This window comes from Balaenoptera ricei, chromosome 10, assembly GCF_028023285.1.
Source record: "Balaenoptera ricei isolate mBalRic1 chromosome 10, mBalRic1.hap2, whole genome shotgun sequence".
NCBI classification, from domain to species: Eukaryota; Metazoa; Chordata; class Mammalia; order Artiodactyla; family Balaenopteridae; genus Balaenoptera; species Balaenoptera ricei.
This window is the reverse complement of record NC_082648.1, coordinates 43,655,176-43,676,086: the sequence shown is the minus strand read 5'-3', so window position 1 is coordinate 43,676,086 and position 20,911 is coordinate 43,655,176. Positions and strand designations below refer to the sequence as shown.

The 20,911-nt window shown below is 44.4% G+C and overlaps 1 protein-coding gene across 4 annotated transcripts in view; it reads right to left on the bottom strand.

Annotated features, from left to right (window-relative positions):
• Positions 1–2,753: 2,753 nt before the first annotated feature.
• SLC4A8 (solute carrier family 4 member 8) overlaps positions 2,754–20,911 on the bottom strand; it is an 84,323-nt gene continuing 66,165 nt past the window's right edge. For 3 of the 4 annotated variants that reach the window (XM_059935914.1, XM_059935916.1, XM_059935917.1), the window contains 6 exons: positions 19,564–19,632; positions 15,779–15,952; positions 13,315–13,452; positions 11,212–11,303; positions 9,245–9,352; positions 2,754–8,102 (listed from right to left, as the gene is read on the bottom strand). In XM_059935914.1, the coding sequence (XP_059791897.1) occupies positions 8,090–8,102; positions 9,245–9,352; positions 11,212–11,303; positions 13,315–13,452; positions 15,779–15,952; positions 19,564–19,632 (594 nt within the window). In that variant the 3' untranslated portion in view covers positions 2,754–8,089. The remainder of the gene's footprint in view (positions 8,103–9,244; positions 9,353–11,211; positions 11,304–13,314; positions 13,453–15,778; positions 15,953–19,563; positions 19,633–20,911) is intronic. The other variant, XM_059935915.1, reaches the window with a different exon arrangement.

Here is a 20,911-nt window from a genome sequence, read left to right as displayed (position 1 = left end):
ATTTTTCTTGCAAGCATGTACCTGTGAGTCCCAGTAATTAAACACAACCAAGAGGTAAAAGGGGTGAACTTGTGACCAGGTCTGTAACCCAGGGATCAGCCTTGGACATCACTAAGATAACTAGGCATGTCAATTACTCTGTCTCCCTGGCCCTTGTCTCCTTCTAAGAGAAACTGACAAGTCACAGCCCTTGCTGAAGGAACATCCCTCAACTGCCATATTTTTTACTGCTTGACCCTAATTCTCCCCCAGTTGGCCCAGGGGTGGTCCCAGACCCAAAGGCCCCTGATTCATAGGCTGGTCAGGGACCTACAATGTGGCTAAGAAATGATGATCAGAGACCAATCACATTCTCAATCTTGGGAATCTGATTCTGGAAATACAGAGATGGTGAAAGCTGTGAGCCATAGAGATTGAAGCTGAAAGAATCTGGAGATGGTTAAGGCCGTGACAGGTTAGGCAGAGAGACACTGACATTGCAGAAGGGCTGTAAGGTAGAAGAACATATACAGGGGAGGGTGAGAATGAGCTGGTTTGAAGTGAAGCAGACACAGACGAGCTGAGTCAGGCCAAGTTGAAGGTGAAGCGTAACAGCAGTTGACGTTCAACTCTGCCTGCACATAAGGATCATCTGGAGAGAATTTAACAAACGCCAGTGCCTGCACTTATCCCCAGAGAGTCTATGTAATTGGTGTGGAGTGGGGGCCAGGCATTAGTAGGTTAAGAATCTCCTCAGGTGACTCTCAGGTAGAGGCAGGTGGAGAACCACTGACCTGCGGGGGGGCTCCCGGGCCTCCTGAGGATCCTTGTTGCTGCTGCGGCCTGGTTCCAGCTCCGCAGGAGGCCCCGTGGTTCAGATTCTCCTGGATCCTTTGGCAGACCCTTTTGGATATTTAATCGCTTACAGCTCCTGCATTATTCCTTGCTGACAGAATCCTAATTTTGTACAAGTATTGGAGCAGCAGTATGGTCAAGGAAGATGGGCTCAACCCCAGAGGATGAAGACAATTGGTCCTAGCCAAACAGGACAATCCCGTCCCCTTCTCCCATCTTAGAGATGGGTATGTGACCCAGTTCTGACCAACGACATGTTGCGGGGGGAGACCTTCTGGGAAAGGTTTTCCCCTTTAAAAAGAGAGGGAGAGGGGCTTCCCTGGTGGCGCAGTGGTTGAGAATCTGCCTGCTAATGCAGGGGACACGGGTTCAAGCCCTGGTCTGGGAAGATCCCACATGCCACGGAGTGGCTGGGCCCGTGAGCCACAACTACTGAGCCTGCGCGTCTGGAGCCTGTGCCCCGCAACGGGAGGGGCCGCGATAGTGAAAGGCCCGCGCACCGCGATGAAGAGCGGTCCCCGCACCGCGATGAAGAGTGGCCCCCGCTTGCCGCAACTGGAGAAAGCCCTCGCACGAACCGAAGACCCAACACAGCCAAAAATAAATAAATAAATAAATAAAGTAGCTATAAAACGCAGCTTTCTAAAAAAAAAAAAGAGAGAGGGAGAAGCTAGTGAAATGCCCCCTTAGCCTCTCTTGTATTGGGGAGTTATGCTGCCTGATGTGATGCCTGGAGCTCCTGGAGCCATCTTGTGACTATGAGGGGAAAACCAAGAGAATTGCAGAGAACGTGACCAGAGCCTGATGTGACTGCTGCCATTAACCACCCAGGAACCACCCACCTCCAGACTTCTTGTTACTTACTTTATGCTTACTGTGTGCCAGGTGCCGTCCTAAGCGCTTTTCATGTCTTAATGCCGGGGTCCCCAACCCCTGGGCCGCGGACCGGCAGCAGTCCGCGGCCTGTTGGGAACTGGGCCGCACAGCAGGAGGTGAGCGGCGGGCGAGCGAGTGAAGCTTCATCTGCCGCTCCCCGTGGCTCGCATTGCCGCCTGAACCACACCCCGCCCACCCCCCATCCGTGGAAAAACTGTCTTCCACGAAACCGGTTCCTGGCGCCAAAAAGGTTGGGGACCACTGTCTCAATGGATGAAAGCTGGCTCCACTCCCTGCACCTTCCCATACACCACCCACTATTCAATGCAATATGAGCACGTCTCTGTGAGACAGAGTGACATAACATGTATAGAGCCAAAGAGAACAAAAGGCCTCAAAGTTGGCTCATCCGGTGTCCACAGCCCGCTTGCCCTCGCTCTCCTTACTGCAAGATCCACACTGGGCTGGTGTTCAGGATGCTTCCAGCTGATGCCCTCCTGGTCACATTCCACAAAGCCGGCTGACTGGCTCTCCCCCCACCCTTGCCTTTCACCCCCTCACTCACCTCTCTACTCTTACTGCATTGCTTCCCTCTTTCCCTTTTCTCCATCCCTCCAGTGACTGGATTTGAGAGGAAGAGAAATGGAGCACCCCTGCCCCGCCCCCTGCCCCAAACCAAAACTATCTGGAATGACAGTAGATTTTTAAAATCTGGATTTCTATGCAGTGGTTGAGTCCTTAAACATTAGCAATTGGTCTCATCAGCCTGGTTGTACCTCCAAAGCGGGCGTTCTTTTCATGCTGTCCTGTCCCCCCACCCAAACATAAATCTAAGTGGTCCCCAAAGAAAGGGTCCTCTAGCCTCTTCCATGGCTCTGCCTAGGGACTGCTCAGGGTCTGCACCCAGAGGTGTACCGGCCCCTCTTCAGGCCCGCTCAGCAGACCCCACGCATTCCCCCACCTTCATAACTGCCCTTCCCAAGTTTGGAAGGTGGTCACCTTGGCTCAGCCCCGCGGTTCGAGCTCAAAGAACACCACAGGTGTGAACAGTTACACAGACTTTATTTTTCACCCATTGAGCACAGGAAGGTCTGGGCAGGCAGAGGTGTCACCATCACCTCCCCCGGTTCACAGACACAGGCCGTGAGACTTGGTGGTGAGGGAGAAGGGTCCCATCCCTACCGCAGATGGCTATGGGATTATCACGGCGACGCATTTGTTCTCGGTCCTATTTACACCAGGGAGTGTGGAGAGGGTACATTTCTTACACCAAAAATATATACTTTGGAATCTCTAAAACAAAAATATCTCTATCTCTACAGGACACCTACTAGAAAGAAGAACACAGAAAACGAGGGAAATGTACCAGCACCTCAAGCCGTCCCCTTCCGTGGGAAGGTCGCTCTGCTCTCCACCTGACACCATGTGCTTGGGAGGGCAGCCGTATCTAACCAATCAGACAGACAGACAGACACAGATCAACGAGGGGGAGGCTTATCGTCTTGGAGGAGTGAATATGGGAGAGAGGCATGGGGAGGAGGATTTTGGCCTCTTTTGCAAAAGGAGTTAATTGCATATTCAGTTTGGTACTTCTGTTTCCAACATTATTGCACGTGTGAAAAACCTGCATGTTGGAGTCAACTGCAAACCTGCTAAGAGAACCCAAGCTCTGCTGATTTCTGCTGGGCTCGGGAAAGGGCTGTGAGTGGGCTCCCTCTCTCTCAGAAATATTAATGCCATCAGCTAGAAGAAAACTTCTGTATTCTCCAATGCTGAAAGTGGGTTAAAGAAAATGCTATTCTTTTTCTTTCCAGAAGGATCAGAAACCATTCCATTCCCTTTGAGCACAGAATCTTCTAAAAGAATTATGCCTAATGGATGAATCATGCCACTTTCTGAATTTTCCTCTTGAAAAGATTCACGTGACACTCCTTTCCTCTTTCCAAGCTTCAAGCAATCATATAGTTACTTCACACCTCTTTTGGTGGTGAAAATCAGCCTCCTTTCCGATAAAGAAATGTGAACTGAGTCAACTACCCATTCTCTATAATTAATGCAAGACCCCAAGGGCACCAAGAATCATAAAGAGTAGATTTGGCAGAAAAATCCCTTCTATTTGGTTTTGGAATGTCTTTCTCTATTTACACTGAAATATGGATGACCCTGAGGGCTTGAGAATCCTTAGTCCCTCGTCCTAAATAAGGCAAATAACCATAAAGTCTCACCTTTTTGAGAAGCCCCAGAACCGTCCAGCCTCCTCCCCCTCTCACCAGCCCTAACTGGCCGTGGTGGTTAGGACCTCTGACCAAGAACTTCTTCCCTCCAAGGAAAACTTGAAAGACTGAGGAAAAGGCAGAAAGGACGGGAAAGAGTACGCGAAAAAGCTGAGTCAGTACAAGGGGGCAGAACTTAGACGCTGTCTCATTTGGCCAGTCAGGGCCAAAAGGAAGGATTTCTACCTTAGGAGGCCTGGCAGCTACAACCAAAAGAAAGTCAAGAAGCCTGAGAACATCCGATGCATGTTGAATGTCCTGCCAGGATATGGCTTGGAAACCTGAGAAGTCTGAGGAAAATGCAGTAGCAAACTAGCAAAGAGTGATTAAAAATCCTCGGAGGTGGTACTAACTCTCCAGCAAAAGGAGACATTTAGAGAAGCTGATTAAGTAGCAGAGAGAACATGCTAAATAGTATGTCTGATGCTGGTTAAAATGAAAGCCACGGGCCCTGGGCTCAAGCCTTCTCCTACGCATCAGGAAAACGTGGAGACTCCGAACATGGACACTGAAGTCGACAGAGAAGCTCCCGGGAGAATTACTGATTCCTCTATTAAGAGAGAAGACTAGAGCACTGAGTAGGTAGAAAATAAAGTCGAACTGGGAATTGTGTTCTTTGAATGACCAGAAACCAGATTCCCCAAACCAGAGACCTCTTGAAGGTCACAGTTGTCAGCCTGAGATGTCAACAAAACCTAAGACTTAGCATATACCAGATTCTTATCAAATATTTATGACTAATTTAAAAGCCAGTCACATCTCAGACAAATAGAAATAGCAACTATTTATAACATCTTTTTAAAATATATGGTTCCCTACCTCTTTACCCCAAAGGCAAATTTATACCAACAAGGAGAGGGGGATAGGAGCTGAGTGCAGTCAAGGCCAGCCCTCCTGATAATCCCATTATCAGAAGTCTGAAATCATATACAGCTACAAAGAACTAGCCTGCATTTCCTGCAACCAGACATGTTGAGCAATTTCACAGCATATTTCTGCTGGCCTTCACCTCCTATCTAAACCAACCTTCCGTAAGTCATGGGCTAGGACGTAACCCACCCACTTAGTGATGCCAGTTCTTCTGTTTAGAAGCAAGATTCCACTCACCATCATTTTCTTAAATCCCTGGCCTCCCTCCCATCCTACTCTCCACTGCCAGCCTATCAGGGCATTGCCCTGCCAACACTCAAACGACTCCTGAAATTTCCCCTTGTCAGAAAAGAGGTGGACTACTTCTCTGGCCCAAGCAAGCCTGGGCATGGGAATTGCCTAACTACCTGCTTTCTACCCCTAAATCAGTTTCTCCTTAATGTTGAGCTTAAACACCTTTTTCTAAGACTAATCTACCTGTATTTGCCCTCAGGCAATCCTATCAGAATAGAGAGGGGAAGCCCTAGAAGGGAGAAGGACCATGTTCTTTTGATGTCCCCACAGCTTAGGTGCACGAGGTTGTTTAGCAGCAGCAATGAAATCTCATGGATACACTCTCGCTTGTTGGTTGACACACGTGCGTACACACACAGGTACATACGCGTGGCTGATGCTCCACCACCAGTCCCAGTTTCCTACCCTAAACACCCCACCCCCGCACCTGACTCTGCAACCCAGAGTCACCAGCCACTGAGCAGGGAAGCAGCCAGGACTGGGGCTGAGGGATAGGTGGGACTCGGGAAAGATAAGAGAGGAAGAGTAGGGAATGGTTCCTACCACCGAGATGTAGCACAAACGAGGCTGGCTGTTGTTTGAAGAAAATCTAATAGCCTAAAAAGACTGGCACAGCCTTCCAAAGTAGCTCACGTTCCAAAGGCGCAGTAACCTGGGAGGGTCTGGCTCAGGAAGCGCGCTACACAGAGTTAACAAAGACAAGCTCCCCCTCTCAGGAAGCCTGCCCGCACAGGGCATCACAAGACGTCAGTGTGTGAGTAGAGAGATTTTTCTGAGTGACTCTGTCACGTAGTTCTGTTGCATGATGGATTCTTCCCTGCTGTATTCCTCGTAGCCACGCTGAGGCCAGGGGAACAGGTGAAGCGGTCACCACCCTCCCTATACAGAAGTGGCAGGAAAAGATGGGCGGGGCAAGATGGGGGAAGAAAAGCGGGGGATGTCCTCAGGGAACAGAGAAGATGAAAAAGGAGGCAAGCTCAAGGAAGCAGAGAGGGACAGGGAAAGTCAGCAAGAAAGCTTTTCCCAATGACAGGTTGCCTTATGATTTTTCTAAATTAGGTAGGTAAACGGGTACAATATTACATTTATCCTAAAGTGATAAAATGTGAAGCTTTGGCTCTCAAAGATTTTAATGCCCATGTAGTTCAAAGAAGCATGCCTGTTCCTGTCTGCACCATACGAAAGGATGCCAAGGCTGTCCCTGAAAAAACCTTGTGAGTAGAAATCAGACAAGCCAGGAACAATACCCACAATTCAAAGGGATGTCACTTTAATATTTGAAAGCAGCGTGACGTTCAGCCAATAGGCACTGGTATGGCCACACATACTGCTTGTTTACAGCAGGCATCCGTTCTGAGTGGTTGGTGCCCATCCTGTACCAGTTGTTAAATATTTTGAAAATCATCTGTGTATTAAAAGGACTGACTCTAAGAGATAGGGAAATAGGAAAAGGCAGGATTCCTTCAATATCAAAGGTCCTAAGAGTAAGACTACATTAATATATTTATGAGTCTAAGGAATGCAAAATTCAATAAAGTTACATAGCCAACTCTTCACCTATGAAAGGAGAGCACACCGAGGGACGGTCCCACTGTACAATTATTTTCCAGGATGGAAACTGAACTGATCAGATCCCCTGGGTACCCACATGCTTGCTAGTCACATTCTGTGCACAAAGGAAGGGAAAGTCTATACACAATGGAGCCCAAACCCTCGATATTCATTGCAAAAGAGAAGAGGAGACAGAAACTATAAATATAGTTTTAAACTAAATACCAAAATAAATTTCACCACTTACAGTTCATTTCCCAGTGTGGCTTTTTACATCTGAAAGTCAGAACATCTGTCAACAAAAAAATCCAGGATGATGAAGGTGGTTTGGTCCATTGGGTTGGTGATGGTTTGCTACTAAGGCAGCTAAGGAGACGTTACGTAAGCACTTGGATCTCTCCAGGAATGGAATCAGAGTGTGTTCTCAAGAGACAGCAGCAGGACATGGATGTTTCCACAACATGGCCAATTAAAAAACCTTATCTCCTTTTCTACTCACAAACGACTACATTCAAACCTTTCCCAGATATCTAGAAAGCAGACACTGTGACAAATCTTCAGCCTAGGAAGTCCTTCCTGGTGTCTAAACTAATTCCTTCTGTAGCCACTGAAGCTTGTTCTCTTACTCTATCAATGAAGTCAAGAGGAGCTGCTCATCCTCACTCACCACCACTGATTTTCCCCCAGGCCTTTTCCTGTCTGAGCTAAGCAACTTCAATGTCCCTCTTGGCCCTTTCATCATCCAAGGTTCTTGCTGAGCTATGCGGGCTGCTGTTAGGGAGCGATGAAGATGCACCAGGCCGGAGGCATCTTCTGGCTGTGGCGGTGAGCACTGCCAACGCCCAGGGCGCTGACCCTCCTAGGAGCAGACCCTCCTGGTGGCCTCTGGGTCTGACCAGCATCCCCCAGAGCAGGCAACCAAACCAAGGCCCGGGGCTGCCCAGGACCCTGCAGTCACTATGGGACTGGGGAGGCTTCCTTTTCCTCTCCGCTCTCCTCCTACTTCCTCACCCTGTCCTTGAGCAAGAGGGACCTCACTGAGGAAATCCTCAGCGGCAGAATGGATCCATACGGCTCAGCAGGCCAGCAGAGGGTTTCAGAGGAAACGTCTGGCAAATGGGAAGCTGGGTCTTCAGTGGTGGCAGTTCTGAAGAGAAAGAGAAGGAAGAGGAGAAGTACCAACGGGAGGTGGTCTTCTGCTTCCACACTCATACCAGGCAATGCCCTCCGACGCACACCACCAATAACTGAATGCTCGCGTGACTTGGACGGGACCAAGGACAGGGCCAGACTTGGGCTCGCTTCTTCTCTGAGACACTCGTCATCTTCTCTGTAACCAGAACTTCCCTGTGGCACCTCACGGCCCACATCCTCCATCTCAGCAAAGACTTTTAGTTGAAGAGACTGAATAAAAGTGTTACAATTAGACAAAACGGGAACACATGATTCATTCCTGCTTTTAACACAATACTTTGAAGATGTCACCACAATTTGGATCTCGCTATATTTTAAGTTCATTTACAAGTAGACTAGTTCTCAACTAAAAATAACCATGTGCGTTATACATTTCGACAGCTGCCTGGATTTTCCTCTGAAGGAAACAAGATTCTATATTTCACTCACATTCAGTACAGATTTCTTTTAACCCATTCGATGAAATAGCCCATCACTACCACCCACTGGTGGCTGTGACTTTCCAAAGCACATCAGTTTCTCCTCAGAGCAGCCGTATGAGTGAGACAGTTATTATCACCCCCATTTCACAACTGAATAAACCGAGTACCAGAAACAGTGGTCTGCCAGGTTACACATGGAATTAATAGCTAAGCCAAGTCTCCTAACCTACCCTACGGCTTTATTTTATTTTTTTAACTAGAAAAGTTGCCTTTAATAAGACCTAAGATTTTACCTTCGGTTATCTGATGACTTAGTGTTTGGACCAAATTATTCATGTAATTTGAGTACATAGCCTACGTCAATGTAGGCAAAAATGCCTCAAGTCTTTCCATTTTTTTCATTAACCAGATTAAAAATTGATCTATGCTACTGACAAACAATACTCAGAATTTAGTTTCCAAAATAAGAAAACCGTTACAATTTAATATTTCAAAATCTTTACTTGACAATAATTCTCATTGTGGAATAAGTTAAATAGGTTAAAGTCTGTATCAATACTATCAACACTATCCAAATATTTTAAGGATTTTCCAGTTTGTGTGGTTGCAATAACCAAAGAGATGCTCTACAGATTTTGAAATGGGAACTAGAAAGAGGATTAAGGGAACAAAACAGATAAAGAAAATTTCCATTCCAAAATAATTCCATCCTGACTTTGGGCCTGGGTAAATGGGCAGCTCAAACCAGCATATCTGCTCAAATAGTTAGAAAACATTTTTGCTTTTCTTAGGCTTATAGCTATTCTGTGGGGTTAGCAACAATCCTAGATGTGCTATTAATGGATAAATTCAACTTTACAACAAAAACATATTTTACTTTCAACATGATTGCTAGTTTTAAAAGTCAGAAATAAAAATCAGCAATTATACCTCTTTTCCTTTGTGTTTCCAGAATTCATACTGAGAGCTTTCCAGACTGTGGTTTTAGGCATTTCATCAGATATATTAATCTCAGAGGGGTCACATCTGAAATCAATGCTTAGGACAGTCAATGTCAGACATACAAATAAGGTCTACATCTCAGGCTATGATACCCACTACCCACCAGAAGGGAAAAGATGAGGCGTGAGGGAGCTTGTCTCACAGCTCTCGGGAGCACTGGGAACCAGATGGTCGGAATGTCGAGAAGCAAGGTGGCCCGTGAGTCAGAGCTGAGGGCTGGGCCGGGGTGCCGGCTAGCGGCCAGCCCTGCCCCCCACAGTTCTGCTCTCCTTTGAAGGGCCCCTCTGGGGATGCTGGTGACAGTGCTATGATGCCAGAAGTGGCAGCATCAGGAGCTACCACTTAGGGAGCGCTTGCTGTGTGCCAGGCGCGGTGCTAAGCACTCTTTGTTCATTTTCTCATTTACATGGCCGGATCTTTTCCATTTGTAGTTTACAAAGGACTGTTACAATATATTATCTTAACTATCACAGTATCAGAGATTATTAACATCCTCATTTTGAATGTGTAGAAACCAAAGCTCATAGGGTTAAGAGATTGTCCAAGGTCAGACGTCAGTAAGTGGAGAATCAAGACCTTGAATCCAGTCCTTGGTCTCCTAGACCCACCCCCTCACCCCCCCACCCCGCCAGTACTCTAAACTTTTCCACATGCCAGACTCTCCTTCTAAAAGGCCAAGAGGGGAGGCAGCACCTGCTAGAGAAGGAACATGATTCCTGCTTTGCTGTAGAGAATGCAAAGCCTATGGCTCCTTTCATGACAACTTACAGAAAGTTTCTTAAAGATCAAAGATTCCATTTCTTTGGGGTAAGTTAAAAAAAATTGAACTCATAGCAACGGAGAGCAGAATGGTGGTTACCAGAGGCTGGGGGGTGGGCGAAAAGGGGAGATACTGATCAAAGGGTACAAACTTTCAGTTATGAGTAAGTTCTGCAGACAATGTAAGGCAGGGTGACTATAGTTAATAATAATGTATTGTACACTTGAAATTGGCTAAGAAAGTAGATCTCAAGTGTTCTCACTACGCACAAAAAAGAATGGTAAGTATAGTAAGTGATGGATATGTTGTTAGTTTAATTGTAGTAATCATTTTACATATATATATAATGTTACACACCTTAAATATATACTATTTTTAGCTGTCATAAATAAATAAATAAATAAATAACCAAAGAAAAGACTTTCCTCATCTCCCCCTCAGTATAAACCACAATCAATTCAATAACTCAGCAGTAAATTATCTAGCATCTAGATAACCCAGATCCCCTCTCTCTTCCTTTTCTGTACCCTCTCCACCTCTGAGCTTCTTTCAGCTTCTGTGTTCCTCTTCCAAAGCGGAAACAAAACACCAGGAATGAAACCGTAAATGGACCAGTTTAGCTTCCTGTGATTTGTGGTGAGCAACAGGTTCAACAGATCAAAGGGCTAAGATCGCTGGCAGAAGTAAGGAATTTGGGGAATCCCAGTTCGGTTCCCCCTTGGCTCCTAGGACTGTAGCCGCCATGAGCCAAGCTGGAAGGGGCTGCCTTTGCCCAGCCTCCAACGGCTTGCCTAAGCATGGGAATTTCATGCCCACCAGGCTGAGAAGCAAAGACTACATCCTATTCACCTTTGGAAGGTGGCAGAGAGAGGCAGAAGGACCACTGGTTTGGGGAGCACATGGGCTCCCGTAGCTCCGTCCTCCTGTGATTCCCAGCACCTGGCATAGTGCCCAATGCATGGCAGGCCCTCACAAAACCGGGAAAGGAATGGTGTTTTCACAGGCTGGAACCGGGAGGCTGAATGTTTAGCTCTTTATACCAGCAGCTGCATTTGTGACACAGCCCCCATCACAAAGCCAGAACATTTACACAACCACCAAAACAGTCAACTCCTTGGGGCTGGGGGAGTTTTACCTGAAACTGTTGTTCTTTCCAGGACTACTTAGTAACTTCCTGCTCTCTAAGGGGAACTTGTCTCCCCCCATTTCTAACATTTTCTCAGTCTCCTGCAAGAAAAGGAGACATTATTTTATCTTAGATCAAATGAAACCAATAGTCTACACCAGCCCATTTTTCAATCACCATAATTTCTACCTAATTTTCTCTCACATTTATTATAAGAGAGTATAATTATGGTCTTTCATAGATCTGACTCACCACAAAAAGAGAGACAACCCAATATCTGTACGTATGGAATAGTATTAAAAAAAAAAAAAAGAACCTGAATCTGAGTAAACCTTTAAATACAACTACCAATTTACTGGAAACATAGGAGACAGAGAATATGTTAAATGATACCAAAAGTTATATTTAGTAAAATCTAAATGGCAGGAAACCCTGTAGGTCAAAGACAAAAAAGACAGGAGGGGAACCCCAAAAGAAATTTTTAAAATATATCAACCAATTGCAATGTATGAACCTTACTGGATCCTGATTCAAACGGATGTTTAAAAATAATAATAAGGGGGCTTCCCTGGTGGCGCAGTGGTTGAGAGTCTGCCTGCCAATGCAGGGGACACGGGTTCAAGCCCCGGTCTGGGAAGATCCCACATGCCGCGGAGCGACTGGGCCCGTGAGCCACAACTACTGAGCCTGCGCGTCTGGAGCCTGTGCTCCGCCAACAAGAGAGGCCACGATAGTGAGAGGCCCACGCACCGCGATGAAGAGTGGCCCCCGCTTGCCACAACTAGAGAAAGCCCTCGCACAGAAATGAAGACCCAACACAGCCATAAAAATAAATTTAAAAAATAAATTAATTAAAATAATAATAATAAGGCGGCAATTAGGGAACTATTAATACTGACTGTTCTTTCTACCTTTGTATATGTTTGAAATGTTCCACAATAAGATACACACACACACACACACACAAAATGGAATACTATTCAGCCATTAAAAAAGAAGAAAATCCCGCCATTTACAACAACATGAATGAAATTTGAGGGCATTATGCTAAGTGAAATAAGTCAGAGAGAGAAAGACAAATACTGTATAATCTCACTTTCATGTGGAATCTAAAACAACCGAGGTCATAGAAACAGAGAGCAGAAATGCCTGGTGGTTGCCAGCCATAGGGGGCAGGGATGGGTGAAGGTGGCCAATGAGCTGAATAAGTTCTGGGGATATAATATCCAGCATGGTATCTATAGTTAACAATACTCTATTGTATATTTGAAAATTGCTGAGATTAGATTTTAAAATTTCTCAACACATACACACACACACACACACACACACACACACACACAAATGTGAGTATGTGAGGTGATACATGTGTTAAGTAACCCTATTGTGGTAATCATTTCACAGTATATACATATATCGAATCATTGCATTGTACACCTTAAACTTACACTATATTATATATCAGTTATATCTCAATAATGCTTGAAAAAATAATACAAGATTTTAAAAATTCAAGATTTTAGGAAAATAATTCCTTTAAAATGAATTTCAAAGGACACTATTTCAGGCACTAACTGTATTTGGAAATACTTTCAGGCTCATTCTTGGACTGGTATTTTCATTTTGCTACACATCCATTCTTTGCACGTATAGGCCACTGATTGAAGGTCCACTGTGTGGATGGCAGATGCCAAGTGCTGAGGGAAATGAGGAAGGACAGAAAGTCCTATGCAAGTTATCTTTGCGAACCACAACAACCCCTGCAGTTAGGTACGTAACAAATACTCTTGGAAGATAATAGGTTTTGTATACTTGTCAAATTAGACCTTTGGGAGAACATGAACCATTTGCTCTGATAATAAGAGCGGATTCCATGTTCATATTCTAAGTGTGAACCTGATGAGTAGACTGTAGACAAACAGAGGGAAAACAACCGGTTATCAAGTCTGAAGATGAAGGACAGACATCGGCTAAGAATATCTTTGGAGTAATCTTCCCCACTCCTAAATATAACCCTTGCGATTCGAGACATGCTGACTTTTCACGTGGCCCTTCCTATGTTCTGTAATTCGAAGCTGCCCCAAAGTCTGCAGTTGGCGCAAGAACCATGACCTCTTCCTCCTTGGCCTTCTTTTTGGCATCATCCAACTTCTTCTTTTTGCTTTCCGGCATGAGATCATCTAACCAGCTCAGCTCCCGCTTAGAGAAACAGAGATCCATGACTTTCCTGACAAAGACCAAGGCCAGAACCTGAAGAAAAATAAAGAAAGTGAATTAAAGGGGCTCATTTCCTCCCTGGAGTTTAAAAGCAAAGTCTTATTTTCACAGCAGACTAGAACATGTCAAGCAAGATCAAACTCATAATAATCATAATATTTGCCTTTACTGAGGCTCTCTGAACCAGATACTAAGGTAAGTGTTTTCTATACAATAGTTTATTTAACTCTCATCATAACAACCTTACAACTTAATGATTCCCTAACTGAACTAATTTAATTCCTTTATTGAAAAGAGGAACACTTCATCGGCAGATGGCCCTACGAGCTGCCTTCCCCTGGCTTGAGGCCAGCAGGAAGGCCTACCGGGCAGCCTCAGGGTGGCGAACCTCTCCAGGAGATGGCTTTGGTGGGGCCAGCCAAGCTCAAACCGAACATGGGTCACCAGGCGGTGAGAGGGCCTTGAAGGGCCGTCTGGATTTCCTCTGATCCTCTGCCTATACATTTACTCACAAAATCCTTGCTCTATGCCTGCATCATGGATCTCTAGTGATTTTTGTCTCTGCCCTCTGGCCTGGCTTGACACTCATTTTATAAATGAGGAAACTGAGGCCCAGGGAGAGAAAGTGACTTACCTAAAATCTGACAGCTAATTTCCTCAATGGAAACGACCAGGGATCTCAACTGCTGCCCCACTTTCTCCCCATGAGGGCCATTGCAGCCAAAGGAGAACCAATAATAACCCAGAATGACCTGCCTGGACTGACTGGTATTCACCAGCTAAATTGGGTGACTGGACCAGGCATGGAGCAAATCAGGCTAATTAAATTCATTTCTCCCTAATTTCAATGACTATTTTCCAAAAACAGCCAAAATTGATAGTATCCCTTCCAGGAGTTGCCAGGAATTTGCTATTTCTTTAACCAAACACTCAAGCCCTGAACATAACACCCAAATGCAGAACTCTACAGGTATTCTGACAAAATTGAGAAACCCATCAGGAGGGTATATATCTAGGAGATTAGGGGAAAAGAACCCCGAAGATTCCTCACCCTTGAATATTCTCCCAGTAAGACAGAGTTCAAAAGTACCTAAATGAGTACCAGACATTACCCTCATTGGCTTTTCCCTTTTGAGGCCCACCCTTTGGGTAACTTTCAAACAGCCCACTGAAATCTCAGCATCCTCATGACACAGAGTGAGCCAGCGAGAGGAAGGCATCAAGAGGACAAGATGGAACAGTGAGGTGGTCAGGTGGCAAGAATTTCATCATCACCCTGGTTTTAGAAAACAGGTTGTCACCTGTTGCTGAACCACACAGTTCAGCTTTCCTGCTCTCCTTTCCAAAGCACTTGCTTCAGTTAGAAAAGAGGCAAGGATGTCCCAGTCACTTATCAGTGCTAGACCTCTTCCTCTTTCCCAGTGGCTTGAAATGGTGCATTTCCACCACTATAGACACTTCTGATTGCAGTAAATTCTAAATAGGAACCATATTGCTTTGAGGTAATATGGAAGTTACTGCAAACATGAAGAGTCCTCTCCATGTCAGACACATGAAAGAAAGAGAGAGAGAGAGAAAGAAATTCAGACAGACAGACAGGCAGACTAGTAGCCTTAAAAGTAAACATGGTAAAAAAAAAAAAAGTAAACATGGTAAACTACTACACACATGCATCCACACCTCAAGGTCCCCAAAATAATGCTGCTCCTGCAAAGACCGACCAAAAAACAAAAACTCACCATCAATAAAGGATTAATATCCAGAATATATAGAGAACTCCTAAAACTCAACAACAAAAAGACATACCACCTTATTTTAAAACGGGCAAAGGACTTGAATAGACATTTCTCCAAAGATGATATACAAATAGCCAATAAGCACACGAAAAGATGCTCAACATCACTAATTATTAGGGAAATCAAAACCACAATGAGATACCAACTCACACCCATTAGGATGGCTGTTATCCAAAAAAACCCACCATGCCACAACATGGATGAACCTTGAAGACGTTATTACGCTAAGCAAAACAAGACAGTCACAAAAGGAAAAATACTGCGATTCCACTCACATGAGGTAACTAGAGGAGTCAAATTCACAGAGACAGAAACTAGAATGGTGGTTTCCAGGGACTAAGGGGAGGGAGAAATGGGGAGTTATTGTTTAATCGGTACAGAGTTTCAGTTCTGCAAGATGAAAAACGTTCTGGAGGTGAACGGTGGTGATGGTTGCACAACAATGTGAATGTACTTAATGCCACTGAACTGTACACTTAAATATAGTGAAGACGGTAAGTTTTACGTTATGTATATTTTATCACTGTTTTTTAAAATAAAGAATAATACCTTTTAAAACTCACCATCATTGGAAAGACAATGGCAGCTGGAGATGCCTTGATGACCCAGAGCAGGATGAGGCAGGTCAGCTGGATGAGGGTGAAGAGGTGCACTTTGCGCAGCGGCACGTGCCGAAGGTAGATGAAGTCTGGCTGGTGCTTTGCAGGCATCCCAAAGAGCTTCAGACGATCAAAGAACTGAAAGGAGGGAACTGGCATTTATTTTCAGGTGGTTTCTCCGGGCCTCGTTAATCCCATTCATATCTCTTATATCACCTGCTCCGAAAGGTGGGCAATACCGTTTCTACCTGACAGAAGGGGAAACTGAGTCTCAAAGAGAACAGGTAATTTGCACAAGGTTGGTAAGTGACAGTCAAAATTTGAACCTATCTCTTCTAATTCTGGGTTCAGCTTTCTCTCTCCTCTCCCACAATGTAGCTCCTGAGAGAGATCTTTCTCAGGGAGTGTTGAAAACAAAATAAGCCAGTGGTATCTTTCTGCTTAAAAGACCAAATCTCTTATTTGTTCTCTGAGGAGTTTGGAGCTTTTCATTGATTATTTAAACTAAAAAGATAGGGACTTCCTTGGTGGCACAGTGGTTAAGACTCTGCGCTCCCAATGCAGGGGACCCAGGTTTGATCCCTGGTCAGGGAACTAGATCCCACATGCATGCCACAACTAAAAAGTTTGTGTGCCACAACTGAGGAGCCCATGTGCCTCAACTAAGGAGCTGGCAAGCCACAACTAAGGAGCCCACCTGCCACAACTAAGACTCTGCGCAACCAAATAAATAAATAAATAAAATGTTCAAAAAATATATATATTTTTAAAAAAGTAAAAAGATAAAATGAAATCTCATAGGGCTTCCCTGGTGGCGCAGTGGTTAAGAATCCACCTGCCAATGCAGGGGACACAGGTTCGAGCGCTGATCGGGGAAGATCCCACATGCCACGGAGCAACTAAGCCCATGTGCCACAACTACTGAGCCTGCGCTCTAGAGCCCGTGAGCCGCAACTACTGAAGCCCACGTGCCTAGAGCCCGTGCTCCGAAACAAGAGAAGCCACCACAATGAGAAGCCCGCACACCACAAAGAAGAGTAGCCCCCGCTCGCTGCAACTAGAGAAAGCCCGCGCGCAGCAACAAAGACACAACTCAGACAAGAATAAATAAATAAATAAATAAATTTATTTTTAAAAAAAGGAAATCTCATAACATTCTGGATATAGAAAATATGACCACCTTATATAATAAAAAGAAAACAGAGTCCCAAAGAGATTAAATAACCTGCCCAGGAGTTGGAGGAATCAGGCTCCCTGACTTCAGACTATACTACAAAGCTACAATGATCAAAACAGTATGGTACTGGCACAAAAAACAGAAATATAGATCAAACAGAACTCGACAGAAAGTCCAGAGATAAACCCACGCACCTGTGGCCACCTAATCCATGACAAAGGAGGCAGGAGTATATAATAGAGAAAAGACAGTTTCTTCATAAGTGGTGCTGGGAAAACTGGACAGCTACATGTAAAAGAATGAAATTAGAACACTCCCTGACACCATACACAAAAATAAACTCAAAATGGATTAAAGACCTAAATGTAAGGCCAGATACTATAAAGCTCTTAGAGGAAAATATAGGCAGAACACTCTTTGACATAAATCACAGCAAGATCTTTTTCGATCCACCACCTAGAGTAACGAAAATAAAAACAAAAATAAATAAATGGGACCTAATTAAACCTAAAAGCTTTTGCACAGCAAAGGAAACTATAAACAAAACGAAAAGATAACCCTCAAGATGAGAGAAAATATTTGCAAATGAAGCGACTGACAAGGGATTAATCTCCAAAATATACAAATAGCTCACGCAGCTCAATATCAAAAAAACAAACAACCCAATCAAAAAATGGGCAGAAGACCTAAATAGAGATTTCACCAAAGACATACAGATGGCCAAGAGGCACATGAAAAGATGCTCAACATCACAAATAATTTGAGAAATGCAAATCAAACCTACAATGAGGTATCACCTCACACCGGTCAGAATGGCTGTCATCAAAAAATCTACAAACAATAAATGCTGGAGAGGGTGTGGAGAAAAGGGAACCCTGTTGCACTGTTGGTGGGAATGCAAATTGGTACAGCCATTATGGAGAACAGTATGGGGGTTCCTTAAAAAACTAAAAATAGAGCTACCATGTGACCCAGCAATCCCACTCCTAGGCATATACCTGGAGAAAACCATAATTCGAAAGGATGCATGCACCTCGATGTTCACTACAGCACTATTTACAACAGCCAGGACATGGAAGCAACCTAAATGTCCATTGACAGAGGAATGGATAAAGAAGATGTGGTATATATATATACAATGGAATATTACTCAGCCATAAAAAGGAACAAAATAGTGCCATTTGCAGAGATGTGGATGGACCTAGAGACTGTCACACAGAGTGAAGTAAGTCAGAAAGAGAAAAACAAATATCGTATAATATCGCTTATATGTGGAATCTAGAAAAATGGTATAGATGAACTTATTTGCAAAGCAGAAATACGAGTCACAGATGTAGAGAACAAACTTATGGTTACTAAGGCGGGGGCGGGGTGGGATGAAATGGGAGATTGGGATTGACGTACATGCACTACTATGTATAAAATAGATAACTAATGAGAACCTACTGTAGAGCACAGGGAACTCTACTCAGTGATCTGTGGTGACCTAAATGGGAAGGAAATCTAAAAAAGAGTGGATATATGTATACATATAGCTGATTCACTTTGCTGTACAGCAGAAACAAACACAACATTGTAAAGCAACTCTACTCCAATAAAAATTAATTTTAAATAAATAAATAACCTGCCCAAAGTCACATTAGAACTCAGTGTATAAGAGTGACCACTAGGGCTTCCCTGGTGGCGCAGTGGATAAAACTCCACACTCCCAATGCAGGGGGCCTGGGTTCAATCCCTGGTCAGGGAACTAGAGCCCACATGCATGCTGCAACTAAGAGGTTGCATGTCGCAACTAAGAGATTGCATGCCGCAACTAAGGGGCCAGCGAACCACAGCTAAGGAGCCTGCCTGCCACAACTAAGACTCAGTGCAGCCAAATAAATAAATAAATAAATATTTTTAAAAAAAAAGAGAGAGTGGGAATGATTAAAAAAAAAAAAAAGAGTGACCACTAGACATTGTAAAATAACAAAGAGGAACGAGCCACCAGTATAAGAAGTGGCTAAATTATCAAATTATCTGGGTACCCAAGTTAGCTCCTGATTCTCTCTGTTCAAAGGACTCAGAGGAATGAGTTGATAGATGGGAAAAGGCAGAGTGTGACAGGAAGTAATACCTGCTTACCTGGAGCAGCTCCCACGACTCCCCAATCTCTTCACCAATGTACCCCCAGTTAAACCCACCCCCCCGCCTCACACTTTAGCCTGGCACTAAACCTAGTGTTGTCCATGTGTGGAAGCCAGTTTAGTTCTTGACCAACCTTTCAGATCTAAGTTTACCAGCATCTGACAAAATGTGTTTAATACGTGCCTGATAATCGTCTGTTGAATAACTGACGAATGACTGGAACCATGACATTGAGTCAGGCCACCCTGAAAGTCTCTGTGCACTCATGCCAACATGACCCTATTTTGCCCAATGTCCAAAGAAATGTCTAAAATAGCTGAAGCAGCAAGACTAGGAAATGGTTTCTCAAGAACTGGTTTGTGTTCCCCTAGGGAGGCTGTCTTTCCCTGGTCAGGACAGGTGAGCTCACCAAGAGAAGACATTGCCTGGCTGAACCATGAAATACCTGAATTCCCTGTAGTGAAGACACTCCCATGTAGAGGAAAACTCCATAGAGTACCGGCATCGGGATAAACTGAAGACGAAAGGGCAGAAAGGGCAGAAATTAAATTTGGTATCATAGCACACTCAAGATTATATAAACTTCCAAATCTCCAAGAAAGAAGCAAAGTCACAAAATCACTGCATAGATGCTGCATTCGTTTCTGCTGCCTTTACATGATTTAGAAGTAGAAGCAAAAACAGAAGCTGACAATGATAAAAATCATTTTGTTCTGAAATGAAACGATTACACGTAAGTGTAATCTGGTCCTGGTTAAATCATAGGTCTCACATCTTCTCCCCATCTGGCTCTTCCTCCTCCAGGGAAATGGGCACACACACACACACACACACACACACACAAACACACACACACACACACACACACACACACATCTCTTTTACAGAACTGAAACCTTTTAAATCTTTTCTAGTCGCAGAATCATCTCCTCAGGGATTTGGTGTATTTTAATACAGACTAATAACGTTTGCTTTTTTACTAACCAGAGACTTGAGGGCAGGAGTAGGGAGGTTATCTTATCAGAGAAGGAATAATTTGGGGAGAAATATCAACATTACTCTACTGCACTTGAATATACATACACACTTACCACATTATATCAATCTAGGTAATTTTCAGAGCAACTTTATGAGGCAGAGTAATGAGGCCTATGGAATCAAGGCAAGGAAAGTCTTGTTGCAAAGACTAAACTCGACTTGCTTTTATTCTGAGGCTAAAGAACATTCCCAAACATAATCCTTCTTTGAACTAGAAAATCCCCATTGGATTTTACGTTGCTCCAGCTCTAGAGTGAGTAGACATCTCAATTTGGTGCTAACCTGGTTGGAAGAACTATTGAATGGTTTCCTAAAAGAATCCCCCTGAGACAGTTACAGGAAGGCCAGGCAGTGCCCACCACCAGGCCTTCATGGTTACATTCCCAGAGGAGCAGCGACCTTTGGGCTCCTCCAGATGGCACCTAGACCAGAGGCACCTAGGGCTGGGGACAGAGGGTAGAAGCAGGCAGGGCCATGAGGAGGGGTGGCAAGATTAAGTGGAAGGTAAGAGGACAGGAAGATGGTTCAGAATCCTTTCCCACCTCTCCCACTTCTCACCCTTAAATAGCATTTGCAGTGCAGGCTGAGGTGGTTGACAGTTCATCAAAAAGAGGGAGAAGGAGGCAAAGGAGATAAGTAAGTGCTCCAGAATGGTTGGGCCTTGCAGATAGAGCTTTCCTTTTTATTCCATTTTTCCCAGATGCAGGTCTTACACCCACCAAAAAAATTTTTTTTCTCATTTTCAAGGTGGCTCC